Raw genomic sequence first — 23,892 nt, 5'->3', positions numbered from 1 at the left:
CTTCGATATCGAGTAAGCTATCGATACTATCAATAGGCCTATCGATTGGGTAGATGATTTTGGCTGTTTACTATCTATAGTAAAACTATCGATTTTTCAGCAACACTAGTCTTCGTCTTGATGACATTACATTATTTTATTTTTTGATAAAGGTTTTGGCCTGGAATTAATTCCTTTACAGATAGAGTGTGTTGCCGTAATTCGAAAAACTACAGTTACATCTTTTGAAGGTCTGGTCGATAGATGGCAGCTGTTTCTTTGGTTTATGAACATATCCGGTAGCGATGGGTCGTTATCGGTTTTTGAGATAACGTAACGTAAGCGTTATGTGATTTCCAATAACTAGTTTCTTAACTAGTGATTTTTATAACTAGTTATTTTCACAACGTTCTGAAGCAAACGTGATAATTGTAACGTAAAATCGTTTGGTTAGGTAGCAGTATAACTTAATTCTTCTTCACGCACACGTATCGTGTATCAGTAAAACATATACTTGTTTCATTCACACTTACGCTCGTGTTTCATTTAATACACGAAAGAAAGGATCGATTTTGTTGCGATCCTTTTTTTTAGGCGCGTTTTACATTACTCGTTTTACTCCTTTACGTTGTCAAAGCTATGTGTAAGGTGGTCAATGTAAAACGTCGTTTTCATCTTGTCATTACGAATATTGTAAAACCAGTGATTTTGCGTGAGTAGTGAAAGTAGCCAAACATCGACGCTATGCCTTAAACATAAGAGTGAATTTGATTTAACTTTATGGCGTTGTGATTAAAAGAGTTATTGAAGACTGATGCCTATTTCGATCGTTTAAATGGCGTTATGAATATCACTAGTTTTTGTTGTAGTGGAAAACGAGTGATCACTGTTCGAGCTCGTAACTGCATATATAACCAGTTATGGTTAATAACGCCCATCGCTAATATCCGGCTGTGCTTGTCACAATGCGTATGTATGGTAGTATTGGAAGTGTGCAACAACAAAAAAAAAACATAAAAATTATACCTACCTAACCTTAATTTTATTTTGGTAAAAGTTGAAAAAGCAATTCAATTTTAACTTTCACAGTAAAGGTAGCAGCAAGATAGCAGGCAGTAATAAATCAAATCTTAATTTGGCTGTGGTTTGACGTAGGATGTCTAACAAAAAGTAAGTATAGTGGTGATTAACTCGTGTAGTCATGAGCAATATAATGTACCCACTTTAAGACTCTGTCGCACTAATATATTTGACATTTAGTGAGACTTACAATTCAATTGGTCAAAAAAGTTAATGTGACATGGTACCAAAGTGTATACACATTAATGCTCGTGACCATATCTACTTGCTGCGGTCCAGATTTTAGTTTGGGAGAAATAGGAGAAGATCGTGTTAAAACTGTGAAAGATCTTATTTCATCAAGAAGTTCAGCATTGATGCGATGGAGAGTTTATGTGGGTGTACTTTAATAATCTTTCTTGTGTCAATCGTTATCTGGTGATTTTTCGCATTACACCAACCTGGATTATCTGTTTTGTTATTTTCTAGGTATGGACTTATATTGCCGGGTGCAGCAAAAACTCGGCAGCCTACATTCCAAGCTGCGCGCAACGTATTTGGAGATGATTCCGATTCTGATGATGATTCGAAGAAAAAGTCCGTGCTTTTGCAACCCAGCCATAACATAAACAGACAGGTAAAATTATTGTGAAGTTAAGGACATCAAGAATGATTCAAGATATACTTGAGTACACATTACATCTTTTACAGGCTAAAATTTCACAAGATAAAGCTCTTATGGAAGACCCAACGGTATACCAGTATGACGAAATCTATGATTCAATGACAAATGAAAAGGAAGAAAAGAAAAGTAAAAGTAAAGGGGACAAAAAACCAAGATATATAGAAAATTTAATGAAATCGGCAAACAAAAGGAAAATTGAAAATGAGCGTCGCATTGAAAGACAGGTGGAGTATTTGTTATTTGCTCAGAAATTCTTCTATCCCCATCCTCTAGTTTCCATAAGGTATTAAATATTTTCTGCATAACATATTATTGGCAAATGAACTCCTTCCGTGGTGCATATAATTTTACATCAATTGTAAATTTCATTTCCCAAATACCTATCATCAGTATAAGTTTGCAATTTGGTGGCAAATTTATTATTTAATCTTGATAGTCCAAAATATAGAGTTGATATTCACCATTCGACTTTATATTTATATTATAGACCACCATCAAGTTTAGATAAATATGGCACTGGAAGTCCAACCAATAATTATAAGAGTGTATAATGATAGGGGGAAGTTAGGAATATTCTTGACAAGTATAGGTACCTATTATAACTTACATTTTATTGTTTCAGATACAAAAAGAAAGAGAAAAGGAAGGAGATGAATTTGCAGATAAAGAAGTGTTTGTTACTTCAGCATATAAGAAAAAATTGGAGGAGATGAAACTTGAAGAAGAGAAGGAGAAAAGGGAAGAGTATTTAGAAAGTATAGGTGATGTCACAAAACAGAGGGATTTAGGTATTTATTGTTTGTTACGATAATATACTACCACATAAGGTAATATTATGATATGTATGTTGATAAGATCAATAATTATTGATTTTCTTTTAGGTGGGTTTTATCGTCATCTATATGAGCAAAAGTTAGGAAGTGACAAAAAAGCCGATGAAAACAAAGAGGATATCAAGAAGTCAGAAGAACTAAAAGAAAGTGATGGCAGTCTAACACCTGAGAAACCAGAAACAATTGAGAAGCGCCAAGATAATTCTGAGAAGGCTGCTAAACACATGGATTCACAGAAAAAAAGAAATTACAGAAAAAGAAAGTCATCATCTGATAATCAAAAGCACTTATCTGAAGGAGAAATTGATGACTCAGATGAGGAAATTAAACGTGTAAATCTTACAGATATAAGAGAAGCAAAGCGATCCAAGCCAACTGAAGAAAATATTGATGCTGATTCGGACTTTTCTATTGATGAATCAAGTGATGAAGAAGACACAAGCCATAGAATTAACATTGATAAAAATCTCCAAAATGACACACCTGTAATAACTAATCTTCCAGCTAAAAATGAAGAGACTAAAACTAAAAAAGAAAGGAAAAGTGGGCAAGATTCAAAACTAAAAGAAGAAAAAGTTGAAATAGAACAAAAGGATCTCAAACCCAAAATTGATATTTGGAAGAAAAGGACTGTGGGAGAAGTGTTTGAACAAGCTTTAAAACAATATTATGAAAGGAAAGCTGGTAGGGGTTATTGATAAGAAACTCCATTTTAATATTTTTGTGTAGCTTTTATTAAAATAAAGCCTTACGAAACTTAAGAGCCCCTCATTTTTTCTTCAAATCTTATACTACAACATAATGTGCCTTACAGTGTACTGGAAAAAAAACATACCTAGTTAAAAAATAATTTAAACTAAGTTATATCACAGGAATCGGAAACAAGGATAGATAATACATACCTATAAATTCAGAAACAGGGTCATTTTCACCTTCAGCTCGCATGGTGCCAGTAATTTCTTCATTTTCAACCATTGGTAGTACCAATTGGACAAATTCTTGAGTGTATGGCGGAGCTATTGCGTCCAAAACCTATAAAAACGAAAATTCGTTTTTACATGATAATAATTTATTTGACTTCCTAAAAGCGATTTAACTCAACTGATAAATAATTAACCATAACAGCAAGGAATCTTACACCTTACGTTAATTAGCATAGAACAAATTTAATAACATACTTCAGTGATAAAGTATCTTATAAGTGAAATATCCGTATCTCCTCTTTGCCAGCACTGTTTGATATAACGTAGGACTGGAACTACACACCCACGACTCAGTAAATTGACCATGCGGTCTAAAAGCATTTTCCTTAACTCCAGCTGAAAAAGAAAGAAAACAGTTTAAAAGTGTAAATGAATGTAGCATGAAATGGAACAACTAGTAACTACATTAAAAATCGTAATTCACCTGTACTAAGATCTCTAATTCATCTTGAGATGATTCAAATAATTGTATGAGTAATCTCAGCAATCTGTGGTGGAGCAGTTGGTGGCATGATGCCACTTCATCCAGTAGAGCCAAGTGCACAGGGCAATGTTCAGTACATAGCTTGAAATAAGATGGCTCTGTAACAACACATTCTACCCATACCAGCACTCCCATACCCACAACAGGGAACCTGAAATATTTACATGTTAGAGAGATACTTAAGACAAAGGGTACTATTTTTTGTGTTGGCAACTGCAGTTTACCTTATGCAGTGGTACAAAGATGGCAGCTCAGCAATAAGTTCACTTGAGCTGGAAGAACTGCTACAAACAGCATGTACTTTTTCAATGGCTTGTACTGTGGCTTTTAGCTCATCTTTGACAGGTCTTCCAGGAGTAACACCCTCGCACACACTAGCTGCATATGCAAGCAAATACATGTATTTTGATTTATGTTCAGGATTTAATTTGCTTCCTGATTTAAAGAGAGAATCCACCAAAAGTTCTGAAAAAAATAATGTACTATGTTAAGTAAACAGTAGGCCACATTAGAAAATATGGTTAAATGTAAGTACCTACTTACCTAAGAACTGAGGTATCCGAATAAGATGTACTGGTGGTGGTTCAGCCTGAGTGTAGGCGCGGAAGAGTACAGTGATATCTGCAGGATTGAGTGCGCCACGCGACAACATGGCCGCCAGAGCAGTGCGGGCATTGCGCCACGACTCGCCCGTCGTCAGGGCTAGTGTGATAGGAGTCACATCGTGACCACTGGGATATTAACATATATATTAATAATAAATTATATACAAATGCTAATGCCTATTTTATAACAAACTGACAGCAATTGATACCTTTGTTGAGCACATTTTGTTATTTCTTGACTAAGTCTTTTCATGATAGCGCCACCTCTAGGTTCTTGAGAGAGGATGTGTACAATAACTTGACTGTACACATATGTATGAGCACCATGGCATACCATTTTCTGGAAAATAATAACATAGTATAACAAAATCAATTCAAGTTGTGTAAGTAATTTGTAATATTACAAATACTCACGGCACATTCATTGACACTGTTCTGCCAATCATCAGAGCTCTGCAAAAAGCCCACAATAGCAGATTTAAGTACTCGGGAGAATACTTCAATTTGTTGTGCTGCTGTAGAAATACTAGTAATTTCTCCTTGGAAACCAGCATCAGAAATTAGCTGTAAAAGAAAAATAAAAACTGATTTCTACAGGTTAAGTTTATATTAACTAGTTTGTACTTACATAAAATTATTTTGAGCATTGATGTCGATTATGTTATCCTCATTGATTTTAAGGTCAAAATTTTAGACATAAACTTGAGTGGTGAGACTGGGAAGGACACAATTGACTGATTAGTGGAAATTCATGCCAAGCTCACTCAGTCCTCAGATCACGTTTGTCTACCTCTTCTGCCCTGCATCCACACATCAGATGGTGACAATGACTTGCATGTGGTCTATACAAATACATTCTTGTTACCTTGATGGTGAAATTAAGCATGAGGCAATCAGGGTATTCTTCTGCTAATCTGTAGATTAAAGATCGCCAGGTAGGGTGTTCTATCATTTCAGTTAACCATGCTGGAGTCTGGAAGATATTGCATAGTGTAGTAAATAACAGACCAAGAATAATGTGTATAATGATTGTGAATCCTGAATGAAATATATCCTCTAAAAACAGAATAAAACAAATCTCAATCTACACTAATAGAATAATAAAGAGGTAAAGTTTGTTTGTAAGAAGTTTTGAAAATTCTTTCATGAGTAGAAGTAGTAGTAGTTTATAGATGCTATATTTTATAATCAAGGTTCATTTGGACAAACTTGTGGGTGGGAAGCTAGTGGTAAATAAAGTATATTCTTTATTTTTACTTAAAATAAATTATGAACACACATGATTATTATTATTATAATATGGAAACAGTCTAATAATGATCTATTAATATTTAAGTAAAATCTATTAGCATTACTAATTTAGTAACATACTTCACCCTCCTCTGTGAATATAGTATCAGCTTTTTTGGGATCAAATGTTTTGAGAATCATGTCCTTTAAATGATTTTCAACCATGGCTTGTACTTCTGTTACTTTAACTCCTGTAATAAAAAAAATATACCTATTTTATCTACGTTTGAGAATAGAACAAAAATGAGTTGAGTATTTAGGAAAGATAGATAGACAAATATTGTTGGAGACAGAGATAAAAAGAATTGTGTAAGAATAAGTAGGAAACTATGTAACAGGCTTTTCAGCCATATGTCTAATTGTCACTAGCTATTGGCAGGTAGCAACCATAACTGCCTACCTACCCTGTCCATAAAATAGTGGTTTTAATTAATGAGTTACAAGAACCTATTATTACTAAATTGTGTAGAAAATGTATATATGTTCCACACCTCCAAGTATCAACCATTCGGCTAATAAATTTGCCATCTGTGCCACTGCGCTATAGTTGATAGATAACTGTTCAATGACTTGCTCTGGGTTGCCTCCAGCTTGGAAATATCGCTTAAGTTGTCCAAAAATGCCAGGCTCCATAATATAATCAGGCGTTTTGAATTTCTCCAAGCACTCTTGTAATACTTCTTCGGGGTTTTCGATGACATCTTCAGCGCCATCCTCCTATGACAGATAAGTAGTTGTTACAAACGTGTAGGTACCTTTTAACGTGGACAGAGCGATAACAACAACTGACTTACTTCATAATTGTGATTTGATCCCTCCCAGACTCGCTCCTCTTCATATTGGCTGGGCATGTCGAAAACAGTAGTTATGTGGAAATTAGATTAATGCAACACAGTTAACAGTAAATTTTATAATATTTTATTAATAGTATGTTTTACTAGCAGTAGCGTAACCGAATCTAAGACCCAAACAATGTATTGTATTTATATTCTCTGAGACGAATGAAATGGAGTATACCAAAACCAAATCAATGCAATTTGTATTGTATATTTTATAGGGTTTATAGTTGGTTTATAGGCAATTTATGGGTTGGTTTGACGTTTGTTTGACAGCGGAACTTTTTTTTTTCTTGTTTTGGTTTTCCTTGGGTTTTCCCCGAAGGGTAAGGCAAAGGGAATTATGCCCATACAGCCATGTCTGACGTATTTTTTTTTCTTGATGATTAATGAAATGATGAAAGGTGATGATAATGAAACCTAAGCCCCCACCCTCGGAGTAGACTCCTACTCCGAACCCCAAACGAATTAACTCAAAAGTCTGCATAAACTTTTGAGTTATGAAGCGGTTTCCCGGCACGAAGCGAAAATAGGCAGATACACTTTGTTCATTGAATACTCCAATATAATAACACTCGCGAATGTCTTCCGACTAACTTAATGCGATCATTAACCACAAAACACCACTTCGTATTAATTATTTATATTACTCAATGAAGAAAGCAACTGTCCCGTTCCCGTCTCCCGCGGAAAAGCCGGAACTTTTTTATTTTTATTTAGGTTTTCCCCGAAGGGTAAGGCAAAGGGAACTATGCCCATACAGCCATATCTTACGTATTTTTTTTCTTGATGATTGATGAAAGATGATGATGATGAAACCTAAGCCCCCACCCTCGGAGTAGACTCCTACTCCGAACCCCAAACGAATTAACTCAAAAGTCCGCATAAACTTTCGAGTTATGAAGCGGCTTCCTGGCACGAAGCGAAAATAGGCAGATACACTTTGTTTATTGAATACTCCTGTATAATAACACTCGCGAATGTCTTCCGACTAACTTAATGCGATCATTAACCACAAAACACCACTTCGTATTAATTATTTAGATTATTCAATGAAGAAAGCAACTATCCCGTTCCCGTTTCCCGCCAAAAAGCTGACAGCGGAACTTGTTTTTTATTTTTCAAATTTTGTCCATAAGGAACAGGCTAATGTCATTAGACCATACTGCCTAGTTTCAAGTGTAATTTCAATTTTTTTTTGCTTATTTTTATCATAGTGCCAAGTAGTGAGTTGAGTGACAATATTGTTTTGTTCTATTTTTATCATACATAATAGACGCTCAAAATTAGATGTACGTATGCTTTTCTACATTGACGTATGTATAATAAGCAATTATTCAGTTACTATATTGAATTCTTTATCTCCTACACGAATTTAATATTAAGATGGGGCTGGACTCAGCTTTTGATTTTGTTTTCTTTTTAAAAGCTAGGAACTTTCTTTTTTCTGAAATGGCAACAGTGGTAGTTTTATAGTTTCCAGCTTCCGGTTCGCCGGTCGCAGGCCGCGTAACGAAGACTGATATGCATTTCCTCTTGGTATGTGACTGATATACTGAAAAATATCCGAATATATACCGAAGGACGTTATATACGCGATCCTGACGAGCCGATTACTCTAGCCATAGAAGCGGCCAATCTGAATATCCCGCCGACGGCGGCGGCGTTCGTGGTCGAGGTTTTCCCAAATACAGCTCTAATATCTATCGGCCCGCTAGAGTCGTTTATTTCTTTCATGAATAAATCCTCTTAGATGACGCCCCGAGTCGAAGTTCGTGCCCAACTGGACAGCATCAGGCCGGTTGCCTTAAATTTTATACGAGGTGAAGGTTCTCAGCGTGACAGCGCAGCCGCGTCCCGATTACTACGTCAAAAAAAAAAGTTACGTGTCACGTGAACTAAACCTATATATTGTAATAATGATTTCGTAATACCTGGTTAAGGCATTATTGATGTAAATGTTACTATAGTATAGTAGTTAGGGTGCCAATAAAAAAACGTTTTTAATACTAGTCATGTTTATTTCAATACTTCATATAGGTAACATTTTAAAGTACAACTAAAAAATATAAAAACAAAACAAGAATATGATTGGTAATGAATGTATCAATCTCAATGATTAAGTACTTTCAACGAAATAATTTGGTAATAAGCAATAATATTTTTTTGTCTATCAACTAGTACTGAAAGGTTCTTTAATTTTCAATGGAATCATTAATTCGAAGATAATTAAGGAATAAATGCATAAAAAATTGTATATTATAACTATGTTTCGTTTTTTTACTCATTATATACTTTAAAAATAACAAGAAAAAATGGAAAAGCCATGCCCCCTTTATTATTGTACCGAATTATTACGCACGTTCGTTGAACAAGCGTTGATCCATATAATTAAACTTTATTTAGTTCAATAATTTAAAAGCAAGTACTTACATAATCTGTTAAGCAACATATTTTTTTGCAGTAAGTAAAATTGATTGATATTAAACTAATACGTAAAAGGATTAATCTGCTACGTATAACAAGGGATCTATTGTTCATATTATTTTATTTCTTTGCCATAATATTTTAAGGGGACGGGAGCCATGCAATGTACTAACAATACACATTATGGAAGCAAATTATTGCTTTGAACTCGATATCATAACTAATCTATCAAAATTGGTCCAAAAAGCTGTGAGTCATGCTGTGGGTCCGTATTCCGCCGAGGGAAAAGGCTATATAAAGTCCACAAACGGATTTATTTAATTTGTTCACAATCTGAATTGTGTACTATGTACTTATTAATAAAGATGAAACTTTTCTTTGAAGCCAGTGTGTCTGTAGCCTATTTTGAACTTTTATGGGAGATTTGAAAATGTCACATAGAAATGGCCGCGGGATTAGGAGGTATGTTACAAGATTTTATTAATTTTAGACGATGTATTTACAAAAAACGTGTATAGTAGGTATATGGTATAAGATTATTTTTGGAGGCTCCACAATATCTTAGCGTGGTTGCAATAATTTTCCTTCCGTTAAACCTATAACGCACAAGTAAGAAGGTTACAATAGATGTTCTTTATTAGTAACTTTACTTACTTTTAACATTTAGATTAACAGGTAGGTGTACTTACTTACATCTTATGTTTATTATTTTTATGGCATCCAATACCAATTGTGTACCTGGATATTCTCGTAATTAAGCGTAATCATGTCTGAAGTGATGTATTTTGGAAGGGACATAATAATAGTCAGTATTTTAATCCTATTTTGCATGATTGGATTTGGTTTTAATAGCGATCACATCAGGCAAAACCGTGCTGCCAAGTGTCGTGAGTTGTGTTGGAGCGCATGCGTGGTGCCAGGAAAACCCATCTGGAGAAGGGTCTGAGCAGTTGTCCTCATATTATGTCTTGCTCCACTGTCCCCCCGTTGCCTACTCACTCAAAATGGCTAGAGCGAATAAGGCATTGAACTGGGAAGCATATTCCACAGCAAGGTATGTTGTTGTGCAATTTTGTTTAGAATAACCTATTGAAATTAGATTTTTTTTGTGTTGATATATCTACCGCGCTCTTCTAATTGTTATGCCTGCAGCTGTTCCATGAATGTTATCAATTACTTACTTACATATATTTTTGTAAAACAATTACGATTCTCTTCGACATTAATTATAAAATATGTTGCTGATTTTGTTTAGCTTGGTTCGTAATGGAATTCTTAAAATGCTGCTAGGTATAGTAGGTACATAAATTGACGTATTTAGTCACATTACAATATGTAATGTAAGGTCTAATCGTTAGGTCCCATCGACTGTACAACTAGGTTTTCCGAAGGTACCTATGTTTAAATGAAACTTATGCATATGTAATCATCTACATAGACCTACTAGAGTTACTACTTCTTGGCTGCAATATAAGTAGTGACGGAAATTGTGGAAAGAGGTATAGTAAGTATAAATACATCGTAGGTGTCTAGTATAGAATATATATATAATATAGAATCTTATAATAATTATTTTGAATGTCAGGCAATTGTTTACCCTGCTTTCATTAAGAAATGTGTCCAAAATTTTCAAAATTGGTTCAAGAATAGGATTTACCTAGAAAAGTAAGTAGTTTTCTAATAATTAGGGTTGTGTGGTATGTATTGTACTGATTTCCATTAGGCAGTTATCTACGTTGATTTATTGTAAAGTACGGCGTGCGGCACTTCTATAGTTTCTTGATAAAGTTTCAAACATGTTAATTTAATTCTAGTAAATTTTGTGTGGGCAACCCAAACGAAAATCTATCACAGTTCCTTTGTATTGATTGTCTTTCGTTCCCTTAGTGAAAATAGTATATTAAATATTGAAATTGTTGGTAAAAGGACACCCTCTTTATTTAAGTAGGTATTCGTAGTACAGTTCCATTTGCCTTAGGCGTTTAAAGTACATCGTAGCATCATTTTGGTTTCTTCGGTATTTGTTTGATGCAGTACCTATTCCTATAATTTACATAAATTCTCTTACAGTAAAATATTTACAACTTCTAACTATTTTATATATTTTTAAATTAGAAGCCTCTATCTAAAAGTATCGTAGGTAATTCTCACTTGAATAAAAAAAGCAATGTGAAATGAAAAACTAAGCTTAATTATTATTAGTACCTATAGATAAACTATGTTACTTCGAGTCTTTGGTCTTATGTCTGAAACGTGTGGAGTAACTGCCGACACCTACTTTACCACAATATTTACTCGTTGTATGAAGTCTAAGTATTATTTTATTGGAGTTGCACAAGACACACTTTGATCATTACTTATTCAATCATTCTATTCTAATATGACAGGTCTTTACATCGTAAGCACTTACTTACCTAAAATTATTCTTGAAATGGTGGACAACACTTCATTATGATACAAGATATGACATCCGGTTAGATGCTTGAGTGAAACGTACAATGTGATTGGGGGTGTGCGAGTTTGTTTCATAATCACTAGTTTAGGAGTGGCCTCGATGATATATCAGCTAAAGGAAGGGGACGCCGTGGAGGCGGCACGGCGGCGGCGGCTCAGACGTCGGGCCGCAGCAGGTGCAGGTCGACGGCCACGTCGCGGCGCTGCGAGCGCATAGGGCGCGGCGCGTGCGCGTGCGCCGCGGCGCCCAGCAGCGCGGCGTCCTCGGCCAGCGAGTCGCCGGAGCCGTAGCCGCGCTCCTCGCCGCAGTCGGGTTCGCCCTCGCACCACGACGCCGTGCCCGAGCTGGCCGAGCGTGACGCCGCCTCGCCCGCCTCCGTCTCCACATCCACCGAACAGCTCGCGCAAACTTCTGAAACATACGGTTTTTAAGCATTGTACAATTTATTTCATTTTATGTAAATTTAAATAAATTTTATATCCGATCAGAGGTGGTGGGTACAAATTGCATGATTAGGTTTAAATCTTCTGCATGAAATTGTTTCACTGATAGTACCAGGCTGTAAATAGTAAGTTAATGTATTCGGCACGAGTCATTGGAAATATCGCTATAAAGTATAATATTCAACAATTAAACGTGCTAGCTAAACATCGTGTACCTTACTTTTTCTCAAGCTTATATACCAAATAGGCAGTACCGCAAAGTCAAATAACACAGTAAATATTTTTATTTACTTACTTATTTTTTTATTTTTGGTCTTTAGAAAGAGTAGAGGTACGAAGTAAGCAACCTAAAAACTCACTTGAAATTTTGCCATATAAGTAGGTATTGTGGTCTAAATACATGAATGCATTATACATTCTTCGACAGTTTATATATTTTCGAATAAGTATATCTACTTTATAGGCATCTACATCACATAAACATGCTAGAACGGATGAAAAATGTTATAGTGAGAAGAAGGGTAAAACAAACAAAACCATTGCATAGTAACGAGGGGATCCTTTCGGACCGATAGATACCCCGATACCGTTCGTAAAACTTTAATAGTCTTTGAAACTCAACAGCACCCGTAATTCTGAAACTCATTATCTTTAGATTATCCTTTATATTTACTGCGATCGTTTCGAATTTCATTAACATTTTACGTACTTTGATATAGGATCTAGACAGCTACGATATCGGTAAGTATTTTACTAGGACAAAAGATGACAGAATGTAATAGATACAGATAAAAGGAAGGCGATATACTGAAACGGATAAATGTAAATGAGGTATGTATTGGAGGATGTAACACCATCGTCTGGTACACTGGTCGGGAGGAAGTGGGAGGGAGGGTTCAGGGCACGGACACATCATACGCATTCCACACATCGAAAGGGGAGGGTCGGACTCACGCAGCCGGTGCCGGCCGAATAGAATGGGGCTCTCCCAAGTTGCCGGTCAGAGAGAGGTCGACGATGAATAGTCTTCATAAGATGCTGCAATTTTGTAATATTCGCATATTTATACCTATGGCAATGACGTTTAATTGGTTAAATTAGTAAGTTGGTAAATATTTACAAAATTACATAACATGACTTGTTAATAATTGTAGGTAATTGAGTACTTATAAATGATATATTGTTGATATTGTAGCAGTATGTGCTTTTTAGAAGGTAATCGGATCATGTGAAGAGTTATATGTATCCTGTGAGTGTACACGTAGCTACCTGAGCTGTCGGTGGTGAGCCGCTGCGGCGTGTCCTCGCGGTCCGTCGGCACTACTATCACTACCTCATCATCTCTCGGCGATTCTCCGTTACGACATGCCGATGATGTTCTGAAATCATCAATTTATTAATGGCAGGTCTGAATATTAAAACAGTTGTATTACACCACGGAATAGAAGAAAGAGGTTGGAAGGGTCAAGTGAGCGCGAAACGCGCGCTTTACATGTATGAGCAAAATAGTTCATACTTCAACTTTGCACTCACACACATGAAAGAAACTATTTTACATTACTTATGTGTATTATTTTATTAAAGTACAGCTTACTTGACGATGACTTTCTTCCGCATGAATCTGGTGCCGAGGTCAGAGTAGCCGCGGTTCATGGGCCGCTTGGTGGGCACGGGCGGCGCGGAGGCGGGCGCGGGCGGCTCGAAGCTGCGTGACACCGGCGAGTTGGGCTCCGAGCACTGCTTGTCGGCCAGCGCAGACCGCCCGCGCGACCCCGCGCCCTCGCCCCCACCGCCGCCGCTGTCACCCGCCTCGCTACTCGCTCCACCAAGCAACCTTCGATGTGATCTTCTATCCTCTTCATACAATTCTAATAAATGATCCAACTTACTCTCTATATCATCTACCTGAAAATCAATAAACCCAACGTTATTTTTCATCACACGTGAGCATTGATGAAAAAGAATGTACGCCGACTTACTTGTCTTTCAATTTTAACTACTCTGGAAGCGAGGCTGATTTTAGATGCATACACATCTTTGGCTTTCGATCCTTGCTTGCCAAGTATTTGGTCTAACCTGAGGGTAAATTAAGGTAAAAGATAAAAAAGTTTGTTACGGTATAACAAGAAATACGAAATGTGGATATATCGACGAAACGAGAGCAAATACTTCAACTAAAACTGAACTTTGTAAAGTTGACTAATGTGTATAACAAATGTTAATATTGTTTATACAAAAGCACTCTGAAGTTAGTTAATACAAATGTTAAACATTTACATAACGAAAACAAAAGTCGGGCTCTGTAAATAGACATAGAGCAGAGTTAACAAGGCCTGGAGAATTAAACGGAAATCGGTCATTGGAGTTTTTGTGTGGCTATTCAGGGGTGACTGAGGGTCATATTCAGCAAGTATTATAATTTCCTCGGCGCGCCTCGCGGCTTACCTACTAAGACCCGATCTGATATCTTACCCGATATTCAGTAAACAGGGAGGCACGAGGTATTTCATCGCCCTTGTTTGATTGTAAAACAGTTGTTTCACAGTGCTTTTGTGTCCTCTCTAATTGTTTCTCACGTCACAAGCACAACCAAGCGAAAACAATCGTTGTCTCAAATCCAATTTACATTGTGTAGGTACTACCTGACGTAAATGCTTTTATTAAGTACTTGAATAATTTGATACAATTAAGCATAGTACTAATGCGTCATTTGAAATTTCGATTGAAAAAAGAGCAAATGGAAATAGTTTATCCCACCTTAGCCTAACTTACATTTACACAGCTATAAGAAAAAAAACATGCATTGTGCAAAATTGTTTGTTATGTCGTGCAATGTATTATAAAGTGCTACAAATGCATATAGTTGTATTTAATCATAACATATTTAATTAAATAAAGCAATGAATAGAAAAATGAAAACCGATGTAAGTATTGTGAAAGAAACTGGCTATCACAACTATTTCGATAGAAACAACAACACGGACATATACATATAAAGATGGAATAAAAATTAAAGCTCAATTAATGAGAAAAAACTCTTCTATCTGGGACAGTGTAGGCAGTAACCTTACAGGCAACAGATTTATCACTGTAACTGCCCATTTGGCACCCTTCCCGAAATCCGTAGTATAAAATACTGTTATCAGTTTACTTAATAGACGGATCCGTATAAGTCTCTGCGCGAATAAAATGCCACTGCGCTATAAACATTCTGATTACCAGGAAAATATAGGTATGGATGTCTATTACAATCTAGAAGTAAATAAGGCTAATATACGCAAACATAATGCCATGGCGCGGTGTAAATACTAATAACATTAGATATAAAAATAAAATAATTAGTTTATTGCGCTTGTAAACATATTCCAATTACGCCGACCCGACGGTGTGATAATTACGTATTTAAGGTATTGGATTTCTTTGCCACTTGTTGAACATAATTAGTCGTGCCACTCATAATTGTCCAATGGTGTATCGTCATTGGTGAGTCAGCGGGTCGGGATGCCGCACGGCGGTGGCTCGCGGGTAGATGACGGTGAATGAAGCTGCGAGGGCCGGCGCGTGGAGTGCCAGCCCTCTCCCTCACCTGTACTGCAGGTTCTTGGTTCGGTTTAGCAGGTCAGCGTGCCCCGACGAGTATTGTTCTATCACGTCTTTCACGTCGTAAGGTTTCAACGCTTCTCTAAATCTCTTGCGTGCGACAAAATACTTGAGCTACACGGAAATAAAACATATCCTGATGGCCAATTTCTAAAATTTTGTACAATTAAACCTAATCAATGGGAAACGTAATGTTTTAATAGTATGTATTGTGAATAAGTACTGTTTTATGTCTAAAATGAATATTGATATCGTAGTAACTCGCAGGTAATTGAATGCCAGTGTTTTGGATAGTTCTAGTATGACATGCTGTAATGCGTACACTTGGGCAAGAATCCGAGTGACCGGAGCAGATTATATAACGCTCGAGCCTCTCGAGCCTACATCGCGCGGAGGCAGCCATGCACGCTATATCACGACAACCCTGTTGGCGTGGGAGCAAATGCCGACTTGCGACGTGTACGAAGGACCCTCGCTGTAAAGTGATTACAGCTACGAAAACTTCAAGTTGATATTAACGTTAACAACACTTTATATAACAGAACGACATACAACATACGTGTTAGTTTAATAAAATTGAATGTGAAATTTTCAGTGCTGTAATCATGTAAGTAATGTTGTTATGAAATAGCATTGCACACACTAGCTACAAAGGGTAGATTTGAGGCCAGCGTTGACTACAAAGATCACATTGCAAGACAGTAATACAATCCAGACGAGAGCAAGGTAGAACGTATAGAAATATCGGTGCAGGGGCGCTGGCTAGCGGAGTACCTAGTCTGGACGTTTTTCACTCGCCCCAGGAGGTCGACGTGGCCCGCAGAATACTGTTCGATAACGTCCTTGACGTCGTATGGCTTTAGAGCTTCTTTAAATTTACGGCGAGCCACAAAATACTTCATCTGTCAGAATTTCAGAATAAGAGATATGTACACTAAACATTGAAAATAATACGTTTCGTTAGTAGTATTGTCAAGAAAAAGACAGCTATAAGAGAATTTCAAAATAAGAATCCCATACGAGCTTTTCTCATTGTTGTTTAGTTACACAACAATAGCGTCGTAGCAAAGTGCTACGCCGTAGCACAGTCCCCACTACACGGAAAACCTGAACAAAGAAAAAAATGTCCCGTACAAGTAACAAGTTTAATAGTATCTGCAATTAACGAAATGGACACGTGTAGACGAGGACAGCTAGCAGAGGAGTTGGAACACTGCAAATAGGCTCAATAATTCAGCGGAGCCCGCGATTACTAAGTTGCTTCTTTACCCTGATCAATTATGTAACGGGGGGGGGGGGGGGGGATTTTATTAACTTTGTTCCTATGGTAGCCCTCCCACTCTACGTATAATAGTTATTCTTCCAACAGACAGAATTTCCGCAAGTGGAATTGATAGCGAAAACAAGATGTATTACGTCGTCGACTGATGAAATCTGGTTAAATTGGTAAAGTTTGCAAATATATAAACGGGCTATAAATCGAAAAGTTTACTAAGTCAACCAATGGTTGTACTACTTGTATGCAGTTCAAAGTAATTTTATACATAATATAATAAACTTCTTTTAATTCAAAGTTTTTGATATTCGACATCTGAAATACACATTACGCACATATAGGAATTTACTCTGACTGGTGTAGATATTTTTTAACAGCGCTTGAAACAAACTCGAATTATTAGTTAAGTTGACATGATAAATTCAAAAAGAAACACTCTAGCAGTAAAAACTACGTTTTTTTAAGAATGGTAGTTCATTTGTTTCGACAGTACCTAATATAAACCACGATGTTTTGTTATTTGCGTTGATTATTTTTGCTTTACCACAGGAAAGTTAGAGTGGTTCAATCGAGACTAGTGAGCTGAAACATAGTGAAGTTTACATCCAAGTTCAAGCGTGGTAACTACTATATACGTTACTCTATATTATACTTGACTTTTAATGTTGATTACGGTTAACTTGTTGTTGATCAAATGTCGAGAATTTTACTTTGAACTTTGTGTTCTGCCCTTCTGTCTCAATCTAGCAAAGTGTGACGGTATTTCAGTCGTGTTATTTTGTTCGTAATATATTTGTTCGAATATTCGAGAACGTTTTTTAAATAATGATGCAAATTATTTTGTTTGTGTGTTTCTTACGTGATAACAAGTTGGTAAGTACTTGAAATGTGAATAAAAGAAGTTCGTACCTTTCTTATGAATCGAATGGCGGCTTTGTGTCGCGGCGTGAGGGTCACGCAGCGCGGCTCCTCGTCCTCATCTGCACAAAAACATACCTCTCAATAATCAAAGGCTAAAGGTCGGAGGCAGGCGGTGCGCGGCGCGCCGGCGGCGGCGGCCGCGTGCGGCGAGTGGCAGGTGTGCTGAGCCGTGCACGCCGCTACAGGGTGTATTTAGTGTCCGGTAACGACCGAGATTCTCGTTACTACCTCCACTACAGTCCAATTAAGTACACAAGTTTCAAATTGCATTGTCAAAGTTAACGTAATTAAAAAACATAGGTACTTAGTTTTTCCCCGTTTTTCAGATTAAAGCTTGGTAGGTACGCGAATAAGTTTGCCAGTAATTTGCACAACATTTCAATTTAGCATTTGGGTCCTATTTCAAATTCTTATACTTACACTTAATAATGGAATATAAATAAAGTTAGAACAAGATTTAACTGTGAAGTTACGACAAGCAAAATAATTGAAGTTTCTCATAAAGAAAGGGTGGGCGTGAAGTGTGCCCGGAAGGTTCCGTAAGTAAATTCTCAGGAAAACCCTTGTTCTAAATTGAAATCCGGACCGAAATAATCCTGATTTTTTCGAGGGGTTTTTCAGAAAATATTACTTCAACATTTGTATCTCTTTTGCGTGAATGATGAACAGTTTCTTTACCTTTTTATTCGAAACGTCATTTCTTTAAATTACGCTACCATTTGTTATTCAGCTGCCATAAAAACAATTTACTAAAGGTTATTTATTTCAATTTTCGTAGTAAAATAACAAAATCATGAATAAGTATAATCCTTGTTGTAAATATTTTACGTCATACGTTATGTACTTAATGAGTGATTATAGTAGTTGCCCTTTAGGGTTGTAGGATCAGACTGGCAGTCGCTTCTGTAAAAAACAGAGCTGTCAATCCTTTTTTAAAGAATTTCTAGGGCCCTGTGCCGGAGTTTTTCTTGCAGTTTCTTTTCCCCGGCTATACAGGTTGTGAGAAGCTGCAGCAGTTTTAGACAGATGAGATTTTCGTTATGTAAAAAAGAGACGATTCAAAGTGTAACTATGTTACCTACTGAATAAAGATAACCACTTGTTGAGAGTGCATACATTGAATTAGAATATCGAAAACAAAAAAATATTCTTAGCTGATTTTTTATTGAAAAACTGTCAAAGACATTAAAATAACAATAGAACGTAATAAAAATGACATGACAAACCAAGGAGACCGTCATTAACACTCCCCAATTTTTGAATTTTGAATTTGAATTTCAGGTTGGGTAAGCGGAGCCTGAAATAGAAAGGGGGATGAACACCACGGGATGATGATGACGTACAATGATGTTGCAAACGAATGTAGCATGGTGTGGATAACAGCGTCCTTAGAAAGTAGAGCGGACTCCGTCGAGTGTGTTCAAAGGGTCAATAGGACTTTTCAGCATACACACGACGTGATTTCCGCCGCAATTTGCGGCACGCTACCTTAATATCATTTTCATTTAATAAATTAAATATGATATTTAATAATTTTGCTGATGATGGAACTTTTACAAACCACTGATCCCTGTTCTTTACATTAATCTGCGTATAAAATTTTAAATTATTTTATCCTGGAGCGAAGGTAGATTTATCTCACGTTGGATGTTTGTTGAGGATACGTTTTGGAGTAGGTATATTTGCTGATGCTAAGTGGACATTACTTAGGATAAAAAGTTAAAAGGAGTTTTGACGTTACGTTACCGTACTTGCTTTACACTAAATAGTCGGGTAGGTATACGTTACGTTACTATTTATAAGCTTTTTCACGTATAAAATCTTGTAATAAATAAGTAATATGAAAAATACTACGCGAATCTACAGATAAAGGTGCTTAAAATTAATCCCGAGTGTATAATAATTCATTATCAATCATCATCTAGTGTAATTCGGTTTGTTTAGGTATACATAGAATGTTCAATGTTACTTGTGTTTCACATACAAACTTAAATAAACGAATAAAAACGTCCAACTGCGCCGAGTAGACGAGTGCACGACGACTCGTAACAAAAAAGGTGCATTTGAGCTTCGGAATTGAAGTACGAATTTATATTTTGTTACCCGACTGCCCTAGAAGGATGGTTTCTTTATAACATTTATCTTATCTGATAGCAGTAGGCATAGCAAGCGGGTATTTTGTTATTTATAATAATCTGTGTTTGATTTATCATTAAAAAATAACATTCCGGGCTATATTTTGCAAAAAGAATTAGTAAGTTGTTTTATAACGCTCGTCAATTAGCTGGAGGAGCATACTCCCGTGCTGAGGAGACCGCTGTGCCGAGCAGTAAGTAAGTAAAATCTTTATTTCCTCTAAAAAATCACATGGATACATAAATACATACAAAAATACAATGTTTGTAGAGGCTGGAGCCTAAACTAGGATAGCCTGTGTTTTAGGACTCCAGTGGGACGTAGTTTATTATGCAGCGAGTCTTACTACCCAGCAAAATTAAGATTAAGTATTTAAAGTGTTTTTATTTTATTATAGAATATAAGAATAGGCTTGCATTTGACCACAATCTCAACTGATGGTAAGTGAAGATGTGGCCTAAGGCGGTACACGATTACCCAATAAATGCCTATTTACTCTAGTTTTGAAGAAGAGTGATTAGGCACAGAGAAAGCAGTGGGGCGAAGTACTACATATTAGCTTATTTCCGCCTGAGAGTCAACAGCGCTACTCATTAGTCCGACCAAGTAGTAAATCCCATCCGCAGCATATCTCCAATGAGTGACGTCAGAAAATATGAAACGCGTTTATTTCCGAAGAAATGTGTGAAATTATACCAGGGTAGTTTCCAATTAGTCAAATCAGTTACTTTTTACTAGACGTCAAAATATGAAATGACTTACTTACTATGGAATTTGTATGAAAAAGCAAGATGTGGCGTCATAGAAAAACGTGACAAAATATCTCACTTATTATTACATTTTTCTTAATTAAAATAGATAAAAGGAAACGTTTTCTGTTAGTTTTAGATGTGTCTATATGTGGTAATCAGAATTTCATAATTTATCTTTGACCTAGGAAACTACCCAATTATGGCATTTCAATAATAAGTAAAGTAAAATCCGACCATATGGCTGCAATGACGTCCAAGGAAACATCGATCTTTATTTTTTTGAAACGGTTCGAAACTGGTTTGTGTTACTCATCGGTTCACGAGTATTATTTATCTTATAAATGCCTGGGTTATTTGCTGCTCCTAACTCCTATTTCTTACAATTTTGCAACTCCGGAATGAATTACACTATAAGTACATTAATTTTTTTGTAATACATTTTTAGCAGCGGGACCCCAAGTAGCAAACAATAATTGTGATTAAGTCATATGTGTCTATAATTTAGGTAAAGTGAGATTTATCCAAATCAAAAAGGACTTCGTTAATTCATTTCCCTCCTAAATATTTACGATAGATAGAGTGACATCGTAACGAAAACTTTGAGGGATGATTGAGACCCTGATACTGAGTTGATATCAAGTGGAATTTTCCGTCGCAAAGGTATGAAACTGAAAATATAATAAGAAAATAATTTTCATGAATTTTCTGACAGGAAATTCCGCTTGATATCAACTCAGAATCATGGTCTGAACCATCCCTCAAAGTTTTGTGTAAGTCTCAAGGGGGATGATTCAGCTCATTATTCTGAGTTGATATCAAGTGGAATTTCCTGTTAGAAAATTCATGAAAATTATTTTCTTATTATATTTCAAGTTCCATACTTTTGCGACGGAAAATTCTACTTGGTATCAACTGAGATAATATCAAGTCGAATTTTCCATCGCAAAAGTACAGATGTTTAAATAATTTAAAAAAGAAACACAAAAAAGTATTGTAGATATCTTCAGGTATAATTCTTGAGAGATATAAGTCCAAGACAACGCAACGGTTTGAATTAGTCTACGAGCTTGCCTTCAAGATATCTACAATCCTATTTTAAGACAATCGTTTCCTAATTGGGACGGATGAAGGCTATTTGAATACAGTTAAGAAATTCTAATAGAGCTTTTAGTTAACATACTTATTTAAAAGCAATTCGTCTGTTTTATACATCATTGGAAAAGACAATTCAAGTAAAAGCAGTTCGATGTGTTTATTTTTATTTTTAACCGACTTCAAAAATAGAAGGTTATCAATTTTTGTTCATTTATAAGTATACTTTTAAAGAATTAACTTTAATAATACTTTTTTAAAGAATTAAAGTATCTTCCAACCCAGGAAACGGTGCAAGGGTCGCCAATATTTTTTTATTATTTTTAAATTAAGTATGATAAAAAAATCATTAATAATATAGAACAATATTAATGAACTCGTTGATGTCCTTTGTATGAAGGAAGTTCTTATTAGTGTTAGTAGGCTACGTGAAGCCGTTGTAGGTCATTTAATAATTACAATAATTATTTTATTTATAAAATTAAGTATCATATCACTTAGGGAATAGTGCAAATATTATCAAAATTGGTTTAGTTTTCATATAATGGTAAAAATGCCGTTAAAAAAAACAATGCTGAAATTAATAGGAATTTTGCCTTTCGTCTACACTATTGGAGGTTGAGAGGTCATTTATAAGTAAGCATCATTAGTAAAGGTTTGAGCGAAATTAAAGACAATTGGAAAACGGTCAAGAGTGTTTTGTACATACGTTAAACGAATTAATACGCCTGTTATATACGAGTGTTTTGATAATATAGGTCTCGAGTTTACTCTAAAAAAAGTAAAAAACATACTAATAGTCTATTTTCTAATGCAGCTTTAATATATCAGTTTTAAAGCTATGCTAAGGGGTTTGATTCGAAATTGCTTGCTGTAGTGCCCAATAAAATGAGTCAGACAGCTGACACAATAGAATAATACAGCTTGGCTGTAGCTTCGCGATTTCAGTCAATATTCACTAAGCCTTTTCTCTTATCCCGAACAAAGAGCAGATATCTCTAGTACTACGACTTTGATTGATGACGTGGTACGATAATGGATCGCCCAACACCGAAAATACCAAATTCAATAATGTTTAATTTCTATGAAATAAATATTTGAAACTAAAATACAACAACGGTATAATAGGACATTGTTAATATTTATTACGATACACTGATATTCAAAGAAAATCGGGCTTTCCTTTGAATCGTCGAAGGAAATAATTTTACTTAAGTATAGAAAAGTTTTTATTATTAATTTACTGCATTTTTTAACTACGATAGACGTGGATAATGTAGTAGGTACAGTCATGAGCAATATAATGTACTTACCCACTTTAGGACTCTGTCGTACTAACATATTTGACATTTAGTGAGACTTACAGTTTAATTTGTCAAAAAGTTAATGTGACATGGTACCAAAGTGTTACATATTAATGCTCGTGACCATACCTCATGTTCGCATCGTAAAGTGAAAGGATTCTACGCGGAAGAGTTTGTAATTTTCAATAAGGGACTTTCCAGCATACGTTCCCTAAAAACCAATAGAGAGTGCGCTGTACAGATTTAACATGATACTTAATTACCTATTTTCTCATTGCTCGTGTAGTTACATAATTATTTATTTAATTGAAAAATATTGTGTAATGGCAGAGGTGTATATTAAAGTAACTGTTGCTTGATATTTGGTTCAGATATGGTATAGAATTATGTTGCTATCTATATTGCTTCTCTTTATTTTATGTTAGGGTGTTAATGTGACTTATTGTAGATTTGCCGCAGATGGCATTAACTACTTGGCCGGACAAATGGGGAGCGCTGAAGGCTCTCACATAGTCCAACGTTCAAGACGACAGGCCTGAGGGTGCCCAGTTGGGCGCGAACCTCGGCTCAGGGCGTCGTCTAAGAGGAAAAATATTTGAAAGAATTAATCGACCCTAGTGGGTCGATAGCGATAAGCGCTGAATGAGGGAAATCGTCGACCACGCCGGCGGGGTCGGTATCGGGGACCTGAAGTGGTGTCGCGAGCTGATTGGCTGCAATGGGTGGAAGATG

The 23,892-nt window shown here is 36.0% G+C and overlaps 3 protein-coding genes across 12 annotated transcripts in view; 1 reads left to right on the top strand and 2 right to left on the bottom strand.

Moving 5' to 3' along the window:
- The first annotated feature begins 151 nt into the window (after window positions 1-151).
- LOC126377801 (nuclear speckle splicing regulatory protein 1) lies at window positions 152-3,317 on the top strand. 2 transcript variants are annotated; one of them, XM_050025655.1, is made up of 7 exons: window positions 152-279; window positions 931-948; window positions 1,069-1,149; window positions 1,528-1,675; window positions 1,750-1,947; window positions 2,346-2,511; window positions 2,605-3,317. In XM_050025655.1, the coding sequence occupies exons 3-7, from the start codon at window positions 1,136-1,138 to the stop codon at window positions 3,252-3,254; spliced, it is 1,176 nt and encodes a 391-aa protein (XP_049881612.1). In that variant the 5' UTR covers window positions 152-279; window positions 931-948; window positions 1,069-1,135; the 3' UTR covers window positions 3,255-3,317. The 2 variants fall into 2 exon arrangements, with proteins under 2 accessions (XP_049881612.1, XP_049881622.1); XM_050025665.1 differs by lacking the exon at window positions 152-279 and having other exon boundaries at window positions 817-948.
- LOC126377737 (negative elongation factor D) lies at window positions 3,267-7,033 on the bottom strand. Its single transcript, XM_050025549.1, has 12 exons — window positions 6,713-7,033; window positions 6,410-6,635; window positions 6,000-6,109; window positions 5,494-5,601; window positions 5,043-5,192; window positions 4,838-4,968; window positions 4,567-4,754; window positions 4,248-4,488; window positions 3,964-4,174; window positions 3,735-3,875; window positions 3,459-3,588; window positions 3,267-3,374 (listed from the first exon to the last, which is right to left on the bottom strand). The coding sequence occupies exons 1-12, from the start codon at window positions 6,767-6,769 to the stop codon at window positions 3,343-3,345; spliced, it is 1,725 nt and encodes a 574-aa protein (XP_049881506.1). The 5' UTR covers window positions 6,770-7,033; the 3' UTR covers window positions 3,267-3,342.
- A 1,744-nt stretch (window positions 7,034-8,777) lies between these two features.
- Window positions 8,778-23,892, bottom strand: part of LOC126376559 (potassium voltage-gated channel subfamily KQT member 1) — a 38,628-nt gene continuing 23,513 nt past the window's right edge. For 4 of the 9 annotated variants that reach the window (XM_050024097.1, XM_050024043.1, XM_050024059.1 and 1 more), the window contains 6 exons: window positions 17,865-17,935; window positions 16,454-16,581; window positions 14,059-14,155; window positions 13,674-13,984; window positions 13,349-13,458; window positions 8,778-12,047 (listed from right to left, as the gene is read on the bottom strand). In XM_050024097.1, the coding sequence (XP_049880054.1) occupies window positions 11,791-12,047; window positions 13,349-13,458; window positions 13,674-13,984; window positions 14,059-14,155; window positions 16,454-16,581; window positions 17,865-17,935 (974 nt within the window). In that variant the 3' untranslated portion in view covers window positions 8,778-11,790. Of the gene's footprint in view, window positions 12,048-13,033; window positions 13,118-13,348; window positions 13,459-13,673; window positions 13,985-14,058; window positions 14,156-15,665; window positions 15,794-16,453; window positions 16,582-17,864; window positions 17,936-23,892 lie in introns of all 9 variants that reach the window. The other 5 variants (XM_050024034.1, XM_050024067.1, XM_050024090.1 and 2 more) reach the window with 4 other exon arrangements.

This window comes from Pectinophora gossypiella, chromosome 2 (genome assembly GCF_024362695.1).
Source record: "Pectinophora gossypiella chromosome 2, ilPecGoss1.1, whole genome shotgun sequence".
In the NCBI taxonomy this organism is placed as follows: Eukaryota; Metazoa; Arthropoda; class Insecta; order Lepidoptera; family Gelechiidae; genus Pectinophora; species Pectinophora gossypiella.
The sequence above is the reverse complement of the archived record's forward strand: the minus strand, read 5'-3'. Positions and strand labels throughout refer to the sequence as shown.

Excerpts from the sequence above, each read along its gene's own strand:
- LOC126377737 (XM_050025549.1), bottom strand. The coding sequence starts at position 6,769 with ATGCCCAGCCAATATGAAGAGGAGCGAGTCTGGGAGGGATCAAATCAC. Across the intron at positions 6,636-6,712 it reads GATCAAATCACAATTATGAA|GAGGATGGCGCTGAAGATGT; the intron begins GTAAGTCAGTTG and ends TATCTGTCATAG. Across the intron at positions 6,110-6,409 it reads CGAATGGTTGATACTTGGAG|GAGTTAAAGTAACAGAAGTA; the intron begins GTGTGGAACATA and ends TTTTTATTACAG.
- LOC126377801 (XM_050025655.1), top strand. Across the intron at positions 1,676-1,749 it reads GCCATAACATAAACAGACAG|GCTAAAATTTCACAAGATAA; the intron begins GTAAAATTATTG and ends CATCTTTTACAG. Across the intron at positions 1,948-2,345 it reads AGCGTCGCATTGAAAGACAG|ATACAAAAAGAAAGAGAAAA; the intron begins GTGGAGTATTTG and ends TTATTGTTTCAG.